This window comes from Cynoglossus semilaevis, chromosome Z, assembly GCF_000523025.1.
Source record: "Cynoglossus semilaevis isolate Cse_v1.0 chromosome Z, Cse_v1.0, whole genome shotgun sequence".
Taxonomy (NCBI): Eukaryota; Metazoa; Chordata; class Actinopteri; order Pleuronectiformes; family Cynoglossidae; genus Cynoglossus; species Cynoglossus semilaevis.
The window spans coordinates 17,410,644-17,421,509 of record NC_024328.1 but is presented as its reverse complement, the minus strand read 5'-3'; the positions used below and the strand labels follow the sequence as shown (position 1 = coordinate 17,421,509).

General features: G+C 40.3%; 1 protein-coding gene across 1 annotated transcript; it reads right to left on the bottom strand.

The window, feature by feature from the left end:
* Positions 1-6,434: 6,434 nt before the first annotated feature.
* Positions 6,435-7,242, bottom strand: LOC112486506 (uncharacterized). The gene has a single exon (XM_025053442.1). It carries the CDS (start codon positions 7,240-7,242, stop codon positions 6,472-6,474), a length of 771 nt encoding a protein of 256 aa, XP_024909210.1. The 3' UTR covers positions 6,435-6,471.
* Between the last annotated feature and the right edge of the window lie 3,624 nt (positions 7,243-10,866).

The following is a 10,866-nucleotide window of genomic DNA, read 5'->3' as shown; positions in this document are numbered from 1 at the left end:
TGTCATTTACTGACAAAATGAATGTAGTCGTATGCTGGAGAGGCTGCTTGAATTATTCAGTGTGAACTCCTATCCACCTAATACAGTATGTAGGCATGAAGGCTTAGCCATACCTTGATTAAAAGGCTGAAAATGTTGAGAATAATAATAATAATAAAAACTAATATAGAAGAGAATGTAGGAATAAACATTTATTTTAGGTGTGTAGTCATTTTAATTAGTTGTAGGAAGTGCCTGTTCATTTAACCCTTGTACCGTTTGTCCTTGCAATGATTTTCATCTTGTTCCAGAATATGAGTAATAATGAATATGAGGAAAAGTTGGCACAAGTCATGCAGTACAGGAACATGCACACATACACACAGACACAAAGACATATTGGGTCTAGGTGACCCGGGGGCAAATATTTTTGCTGATAAATCCATAAAAACAAGAAGTGAAGACAAGAAGTGCAGATGTAGGTCAGCTGACCGCCAGTTGAGCACTCCGTGATGCAGAACAAACTGTGTCAAAATACAGCATAATGATTGTGTGATGATACTTGATGATACTTGACACAATACTTGAGGAAAAAACTGTTTATTTTCTTTTAGAACAAGCAAAACACAAAAACACGCTGAAGTGTACATAAAAATGTATATTCAAAGTAGTGTTACGACTAGAATGAATATTGGTCCTTGTTTTTTGTGTGTTCTCCTCAACGTTTTTCTGCTGCATCCAAAAAGTGAGCGATTTTCTCTAATTTTTTTGACAACAAATAAAGTTACTCTAAATGCTAACATGTGATTTTGAAAATGTATGTATCTATTTTGACAGCGTCTAAAATGTATGTAAAGAAGGCAGTCTCCTCTTTGGTCGTTAAAGATCCAGGCTCAATTGTGATGTCAAATCGTCAGAGAGAATAGGTTTTTAACAGTCAAATCACATTTTATTGAAAGTGAAATGAAACAAAAGTTGTCCTTGATATTGAATTAGCGACAGTAGTAGGTTTTATAAAATGTCAAATTCTTAAAAAGACTTTAAGGATGAGGGGTTAAAAAATAAAAAAGACAGACTACATATTTCCCATGGCAACACAGATGAAGGGCTCCCACAACCTATACATGTCAAATCAAAAGTAAAAGCAAATCACTGCATGAAACTGGTGATGTGTTTGCATTTTCAAATAGACTGAAAATGTCCATTTGCTATAATAACAGCTGAAGCAATGCAATTTGGCTGAATGTATTCTGTAGTTGAAGGTTTTGTGGAGGCTGCTGAATGTTCACTTTAGATGGGAGGGAAAGTGATGTGGTGGACATGGTGTGTGTGTGTGTGTGTAGTTTGTTGCTGCTACACAGCTGGTGGAGTTTAACAAAGTATAACAGACTGTCCTTTCATTTACAACACAAACAAATAGAGTTCTTCACAAATATTGTACTAAATTATGACATTTAGTTTTCCTTCTATATCTGAATAATTACTGGCTGAGAAACCAAATTATCTTCTTTTTTGTTTGTTTTCTTCATTGATAAGACCTTTTTTTAGCATAAATCAATCTGTTAATTTGTGTTCTCAGGATTTCAGGGGAGTTGAATAACACATAAATAATCTTCACCAAGGACGACAGTTATGCTGTCAAATTTATTGCAGGTTATTTAACAACATATATTATAAATGTACCTCTTAATTCAGGTGTATCAAATTCAAATTATCTGGGGGCCCCTGTTGCCCCTGCCATCTAATTGAGGGATTACATTATTCATGCACATTTCATCATACTAAAATGTAGTTTGCGGGCCGCATGTGATTTGTGGGCCAAAAGTGGGCCATGGGCTGGAGCTTTGAGGTCGTTGCCCCTCCATGCAGACAAGACCCCTGGTTTTTATAACTGTCAAATTGATTTGACAGTCCCCTTAGTTACGTATAAAGGTTAGGTCTGCTACAGTACATTTATTAACTCTTTGAATAAGTCTCTCTTTAACGTGGAAATTTAAATAATACAACACTCCCACCAGAGAATCAGAATCTCAGCCTAAAAACTTTAATGTACGCTTATAGCATGACAGGGTACAATTGTTGTTCACTTTGCAGCTACTTTCTGGGATGATGTATTGGTGTGGTGCACTACACTGGGCTAACGAGGCTATTAAATTAAGTGAAGGTGTTTCATTTATAGTCTTAACTCCCCTTAAAGCATGAAGTTACATGGAATATTTTGAAGCTGTGTTTCAATCCGTCAAGGTGTTATTTTAAAATGGAGAATAATCCTCCTTACGTGATTTTCTTCTGTTGTCACCACAAACTTTTTTTTGTATTTGAGACACATTTATGGTCTATTCTAAACTAGAATAATAATAATAAAAAAAACCTCACCCAACTAGTTGTTCTTGTATACACACAAACAAATTAGCCGGTGGCACTTTGGCCCAGAGGCAATGTCTCTGTCATTGGTGTGGAACACAAGGGTACACCTCCTGGGCAAGAGCGAATCCCAGTTAGGGCAGTTGGTACCTTCCAGTGGACTCACGACCCGCAGGAAGGTTCAGGAAGTTGGTACGGTGCAGTGTGAATTGGGTGGCGACTGCTGCCCCCGCGACCCGTAACTGATAAGCGGATGAAAATGGATGGATGGATGGACAAATTAGCCGTTAGTACAATATAGTCCCGAAATTTCTTAAACTCCCTGTGAACAAAGAACCTACAGAGCCTACAGCTTCTCATAGCTCTGCTATTAAAAAAATAAAGAAAATAACTGTATAATAGTGGCTTTCTGATTTTGCAGATTCGTTCTGCAGGTCTTCTGTAGGATCGTCATTTGGGCTATCATTGAATTCCAGGGAAATGGTTAGCTCAACTAATCCCAGGTTTAATGTCATTTGTATATTACACTTTAGTTTAAAGTGTATACATTTCCTCAAAAAAAACAAAAAAAAAAAAACAAATTATTGTTGCATTGTGATGGTAAACTAAAAGCAAATTAGATAACTTTATGCATCTCTCTTGATGACAACTCAATGCATATGCACAAATTAATTTCAGCCTTTCATACCAATTAACACGCACCTACTAACATCTATGTGGCTGACAGGGCTGCAGGAGGAACTGTTGGTTGAATGTCATGGGCAGGAACACGTGATCATATGTACTGACCTTGTGTCGAACACCTGGACCTCCAAAGCCTCATATGTCAGCATTCATCTTCATTCACCAGGTTTCACAGTGTTAAAATACAGCACTGAAATCATTGTATAATTCTCATTTAGTCTTTTTCTTTGCCAATTGTTATGCATCAGTGTTAGGAAAAGGAAGGGGGGCCAGCAGAGGGGAGGGGCTGTTACATACATGCAATACATTGTTCATTAGAGCAGGTACATCAACATGATATCAGCGCCACAAAAAAAAAAAAAAAAAAAAAAATCAAATAATCCAACATACTAAATTTTACAAACATTTTTTTCAATTTGACAGATGAGGCACTAGAACTTGGAGCAGAGAAAACCTGGACCATAGTATCTCCATTGGTGGCCTGTTATGAGAGCATTATAAATCTAGACTATAGTAATGGAGTGGCCGGCATCTGGGGCCTGAAAATGACTTTTTTGATTATGCTTTTTTTCTTCTTTCTATTCTAGTTATTTTGGCATGAAGTGTAAATGATTCAGTTCCCTATTTAAGGAGTGTCATGTTTGATTTATAACCACAGGTGCAGGAGGTGACTGTACCTGGGTGGTTTTTCTCATCAGAATGATGGAAGCACCTTCATTCTCTGCTCTGCTTAAAAAAAAAAGTACAAGTGAAAATGAAAAGTTAATTTGAAGGCTTTATTGAGAATTGTATGTGAACACGGCATTTTCAAAGCTTACAAGTCAAAAATAAATTCATTTTAGGACTCAAACCAAGCTTTTGTGCATCATATGATTAATTTCCCAAAGGGAGTTGTAGACAAATTAATGTTTAACCTTTTGGAACTGAAGGTAAACTGATATAAACCAAATGAACTCTTACGCAACAACACAAGTCTAAGTCACTCTGCTTAGTCCCCTGACCTAAAATGAATACATTCCCTTGTGTGGATTGAGTGATTCATTCAGTCCACGGATATTTAGGGGGTCATCAACATATAACCAAAAGGTGGCTTTAATCACGATTTATCGTGATCAATCACAATAAATCCACAGGTATCATGTAACTTATCACATTAAAACACTGTGTGGTGTTTTCCAGAACACACCCTGTTGTTACTGTTTGACAAAAGGATTTTGGCAAAGTTGAAAGGACAGGTTCATAAGACAGTAGTGAGATCTGCTATGTTGTATGGTTCAGAGACAGTGGAGATACAGTTAGAGGTGAGGTTGAGATGGTTTGGAGATGGTATGAGAGTAAACATATCAGACAAAGGATGTTAGAGCTACCATGATGGAGAACAACTGGAGGAAAAATAATGTTCTTCTCCGAGCTTGGTATCTGTCTACACTGTCTACATTGAGAAGTGTAGGTACTACCACAATCCTTTTAAGGACTCCCATAATTCCACTACTTCCGGTAAATCCACATATGATCAGTGACCTCTGCAACCTTTAAATTGGGGGATCAGTCGCAAGTTCATTCTCTCTGTTCAGGACTTTCGCTCGGTAGGATCCCTGATGAAAAGATAAACCTGCTCCTCTCAGAAGAATAAGAACCAACGCGCTTTTGTAGACACCATTGCCCACAGTGATAAATGCACTAGTAGCGTCTATTTCTTAACTGAGTTAACCGGTAATTAAGTTACACAAGTAACGTAGCCCTGCGACCAAAGCAGTTATTGAAAAGTTTAGAAACGACAGGATTCCTTCTAACAGTAATCGTGTGAACATCGACAATCAGAGACTTTTCCTCCCGAAGCGGACTTTCGGAACCAAGAGGACTCTCTGCACACAATGGAACTGGACGGATGTTCCCAACTCTTGCAAGGACCCAAGAAGTGCAGACTTTACACTACCCTCTAAATACGAGCAGACTAGTGATGGGAAGACCGACTCTTTTTATTGATTCGAATTTTGACTCTCGAACAGTGAAATGAACGAGTCGTGAACGAATCTTGAACTAATCATTTCATTAGTTTTACAGCAGGTGGCGCTTTAGCCCTATTGTCGGTGTTGTAAAGAAGGCTGCGGTTCTCCAACACTAAGTAAGGCAACATGGTTTGCTTCCGCTGACAAAGTCTACAAAGTACACAAAATGCCATAAGCAATTAAAACCATGTGAAAAGCTAAGAAATAAAAACACACCACAATGTGAAGATGAATGAGAGCAAAAAAGACCAGAGCTCCTTCACGTGACAAATTAAACGAATCTGTGAGAACGAGGCAAAAGATTAGTTCACAGAGAATGATCCGTTCATAGTGATTAGTTCACAGCGAAAGATTAGTTCACAGAAAATGATTCGTTCACAGCAAAAGATTAGTTCACGGCGAAAGATTAGTTCATGGAGAATGATTCGTTCACGGCGAAAGATTAGTTCACAGAGAATGATTAGTTCAAGGGGAAAGATTAGTTCATGGCGAAAGATTAGTTCACAGTGATTCATTTGCAATGAAAGATTAGTTCACAGTGAAAGATTAGTTCATAGAGAGTGATTCGTTTGCAATGATAGATTAGTTCACAGTGAAAGATTAGTTCACGGGGAAAGATTAGTTCACGGGGAAAGATTAGTTCACGGGGAAAGATTAGTTCACGGGGAAAGATTAGTTCACGGGGAAAGATTAGTTCACGGGGAAAGATTAGTTCACGGGGAAAGATTAGTTCACGGGGAAAGATTAGTTCACAGTGATTCGTTTGCAATGATAGATTAGTTCACAGTGAAAGATTGGTTTGCATAGAGTGATTCGTTTGCAATGATAGATAGGTTCACAGTGAAAGATTAGTTTGCAGAGTAATTAGATCGTAGTGAAAGATTAGTTCACAGTGAAAGATTCGTTTGCAGAGAGTAATTCGTTTGCAGTGATAGATTAGTTCACAGAGTGTGATTAGTTCGCAGTGAGTGATTTGTGAGTGATTCGTGAGTTCAATATGAATAAATATTTAATATGACTCGGTAGTCACGAGTCACGAATCTTTCATATGACTCGGGAGTCACGAGTCATATGAAAGATTCTTTCATTTTGAACAAATCACTCGTGAACGACACATCACTAGAATAGACATTCACTACAGTAAGGCTGGCATTTGGGCACGTTAGTTACAACAGTCAAACAACAGTCAAACATCCATTTTCTCTAATGAGAGATAATAATAATAATAATACATTTTATTTCATAGGCGCCTTTGTGTCACCCAAGGACACCTTACAGTGAACACAAAGATAACAACACAGCATTAAAAAACAATAAAACATTAAAACATTAAGAACAAGTTCAAATACAACAGTGAAATATTAGATAGAGAAGGCAATTTTAAACAGATGAGTTTTAAGTGCAGACTTGAATTGTGGGAGTGAATTGATGTTCCTCAGGACGGGGGTAGAGAGTTCCAGAGCTGGGGAGCAGAGCGACTGAAAGCTCTGTACCCCATGGTGGCGAGACGAGCGGAGGGGACAGTCAGATGAATGGAGGAGGACAATCTGAGAAAGCGGGAGGGAACAGCGACATAAAGAAGATCTGAGATGTATGGTGGAGCAGAGCTGTGGATGGCTTTGAATGTGAGCAGAAGGATCTTGTAGGTAATACGGAACTTGATCGGGAGCCAGTGAAGCTGTTGCAGGACAGGAGTGATGTTGTGGATAGAAGGGGTTCTAGTAATGATGCGGGCGGCTGCGTTCTGTACAAGTTGGAGCTTATGAAGAGACTTGTGGGTGAGACCAAAGAGGAGGGAGTTGCAATAGTCAAGGCAGGAGGTGACAAGGCTGTGAACCAGGATGGAAGTGGTATGGGGAGCGAGGGAGGGGCGGAGGCGTTTGATATTGCGTAAGTGGGAATAGGTGGATCGGGTGACATTATTGATATGAGATTGAAACGATAGTGTGCTGTTGAGGATGACACCCAGACTCTTAATCTGTGGGGAGGGGAAAATTGAGCAATTGTCAATATCAATAGAGAAACTGTTGGTTTTGGATAATGTTGATTTAGTACCAATGAGGAAAACCTCTGTTTTATTACTGTTTAGTTTAAGAAAATTTGAGGTGAACCAGGATTTTATTTCAGTCAAGCAGTCTAAAAGAGAAGGGGGCTGGAGGTTGGAGTCAGGTTTGTTGGCTAGAGAGCTAGTAGAGCTGGGTGTCATCTGCGTAGCAGTGGAAGTTTATGGAGTGTTTGCGGAAGATATTATGCTGCAAGATATTATGCTGCAATAATTCGGGTTATTGCAGCAATTTTGAAAGAGGTAGAAACAGTTCCAGTGGTAAGAGAGGAGTAGATGATGGCAGAAATGAGAGTGACAAGAGAAGGGAGGCAAGCTTTAACTAAATCTGTGGGGAGGGGATCCAGCTGACAGGAGGAGGGCTTAGACTTGTAGATGAGATCGGAGATTTCTGAGGTGGAGGGAAGCAGAAAGGAGGAAAAAGAGTGGGTAGAAGGGGGGAGTTCAGATGTAGTATCAGAGGTGGGTTCTGGACTAGGATAATTTTCTGGATCTTTTCATCAAAAAATGCCATGAGGGAGTTACAGAATACAGTTGAGTACAGATGTGATGGTAGAGAGTCTGGGGCTTGGACAATTTTCTTATACAGTGAGTATAGTGATTTGGTGTTACCTTCATGTGAACAAATTAAACCAGTGTAGTTGAATTTTGTTTGGGCGATGAAGTCCTTGTAGTGCAGCATGTGGTTTCTGTAAATGTCTTTGTGAATAGTTAATCCGGATTTGCATTGGAGTTCAAGTTGTTGGCCTTTGGCTTTCATGAGTTGAAGTTCAGGCGTAAACCAGGGGGCAGGACGGGAGAAGGAAACAAACCTGTTTTTTAGCGGAGCAAGAGAGTTGAGTATGTGTTGAAGTCCAACGTTGTAGTGAGAGACCAGTTCTTTGGGGGTGGTTAGATTGTGAAAATCCATGAGGGGGTAAATACTAGAGACAAGAGAGTCCAAGTTAATGTTCTTAATATTACGGCAGGAGATGAGATGGGGCAGCTTAGAGACAAAAAGAGGGAGACTTGTATTAAATGAGAGGAGGAAATGGTCTGTTATTGGGAGTTCATCAGCTGTGTGGTTGGAAGGAGAGACACCAGAGCAGGAAATTAGGTCCAAGATGTGACCATGAGTATGAGTGGGAACATTAGTAAACTGCTGGAATCCAAAGCTGTCCAGGCAGGATGAGAAGTCTTTGGTAAGAGGGTTATTAATATTATCCATGTGGATGTTGAAATCTCCCAATATTATATTGTTTGGTGAGAGGGTAGTGTAGGTACTACCACTTTCCTTTTAAGGACTTTAACTCCCATAAGTCCACTGCTTTCAGTAAATCCACATACGTCACGATCAGTAACCTCCACAACCTTTAAATTCGGGGGTCAGTCCCAATTTCACTCTCTCTGTTCAGGACTGCACTGTTTCATTGTACCTGAGTGCATCTTGGTGCGGGTACACAACACCCTTTCACACCTCCGTGAGCGCATACACGCCTCACGTGTTTCCTGTTGCTGTTCCTTCTACCTCGCAGTTCTTCTTCCACTGCATAGTCGCGTATGTGAACAACGCCTCAGGGGCTTAGTCGCTTGCCTGGTAGCTAAGAGGCAACATCTCTCTCTCTCTTTCTCTCTCTTACAGGACCACTCGTGTACACACGCACACAAGTACACACACACACACACTCCTTGTTTTGTTGTTATGATCATTGAGTTCAATCACTAACTATTGGACAACAAATTGTTTGTGAAAGTTGAGAAGAGTGAGTTTCATGTGTCCTCAGTGGCCTTCAGATATTTAATTGTTATTGAATACTATTGATTTTAGTATATTTGTAATACTTCAAGTAATACATTATTGCTATATTAGTAGGTTAAAAATAATAATTAAAGATAACTTTAACGAGACTGGTTGTGTTATTAATTTGAGACTGGTTAATAACACCGAGTGCTCCTAAGCAGCACTCGACCCATTGCACCTACAGTAGTCAAATAAGTAAGCAGAGCAGCAAAGTTGTTTAAAAACTGGTTATTGGGTTTAGGGGGACGGTAGACAGTTGTAATGATGGTAGGAGTACGACCATACAGTTGACACACGATGGATTCAAAGGAAGAGAAGGTTGGAACAGACACCAGCGAGACTTTCCATTTCTCGCGGTGAATTATCACGAGACCTCCTCCTCGGCTGGGCTTGCGGGGTTGACAGATGTAAACAAACCCCATAGTAGTGGATTTGTTAAGATGAGAGAAGTCGTTGGGCTGTTGCCATGTCTCAGTTAAACAGAGAAAGCCAAACTTACAGTCGGTGAGGAGATCCTGGATGAGATGTCCTTTGCTCGTGAGTGAGCGGATGTTGAGCAGACCAAAGTTGACGGAGTTGTCACATCTGGGAGGAGTGTTAGCTGACCGGGCTAGGTAGGCTAGCACACTGTGATCAATGACCCGGCCAGACCCTCTTGCTCAATGGGGAGAACTCCAATACACGACTGGAGAGCTGGGGAGCTATAAGCAAGCCTACGTCAGCACGCCCTCTCTCACCGCGACTATATCAAATCGGTATCGCTCAACCTCCTGCACAAGCTCAGGCTCTTTTCCCCCCAGTGAGATGACATTCCATATCCCCATAGCCAGAGTAGTTGTCCAGGGATTGGGCTGTTGTACTGTCAGACCAAAACACTTACTTGTAGGTGGTGACAGTTCTTCTTGTAGCATGTTCTTGTACCACTTTGACAGACAAAGCAGCTGCAGCTAACTCCAGCCTTGGGATGGTCTGCCACTTTAATGGAGCTACTTTTGCTTTGGCCATCAAGAATGCTACATGGACTTTTCCCTCTGCATTTGTCATTCTAGATAGCGAGAGATAGCTGACTGTTCCATAGCCTAATTCACTGGCATCAGAGAAATGATGGATCTGACTGTGAACTAACTCACCAAAATCTGAAAGTCTTGATACAGCGTGGAACTCCAAAGTCTGAGAGCTGTAAAAGGCTCCTGGTCCACTTTGTCCACTGCGCAAATAGGATTTTGGGAATGGCCACGTCCCATCCAAAACTCTGTCGGCACAGTTCCTGCAACAACAGTTTAGCTGGCAGGGTAAGTGGCAACAGAAAGTCTAAGGGATCATATATAGAACTTATCATGGAAAGCATGCCTCTCTTGGTATGTGCATGCTCACTGATGGTTGATGTTGATGGTTGATGACAAATGGAAACCTCCTTCTTGACAAACTGCAGTCAGGCTTGACATTAGTTTCACTGCTTCTTGTTCTGTGGGAACAGATTTTAAACAATCATAAAAGATTTCCATAATTGTGTTTGTTAGCTCTGGAGAGAAGTTCCTTGCATTGTTTTGGTCAGTCTTTCTGTGCAAAGTGCAAAGTTGACAATGCTTGGTGATGAAACGGCTCCAAACAAGTGCAAAGTCATGCAGGAGACGAACACTGATTTCGATTTGACTATAATTCTTGTGATTACTTTGGGAGTGCGCTTGAAAAAATAAATCCTTGTGTTTCTCCTTACGTTGTCTGAGCCTGCATTTGGGTCATCTCAAGGTTAAACATGACACTACTATTGTACGAGATTTCCTTGAATACTTCTCCAGTCGTTTATTTTGCTTTATTGTTGGACCTGTTTTGTTTGACGTTTGTTATTAAAATAAATCGACCATCTACCGGCTGCTTCCATTCCTTGCCTGAAGACACCTCGCACAGCAAGAATCTTTCACTACAGACCCTAGACCAACAGCCTAATCATGTTCACAGAGCTTGTACAGTTCATTGAGAAACAGGCT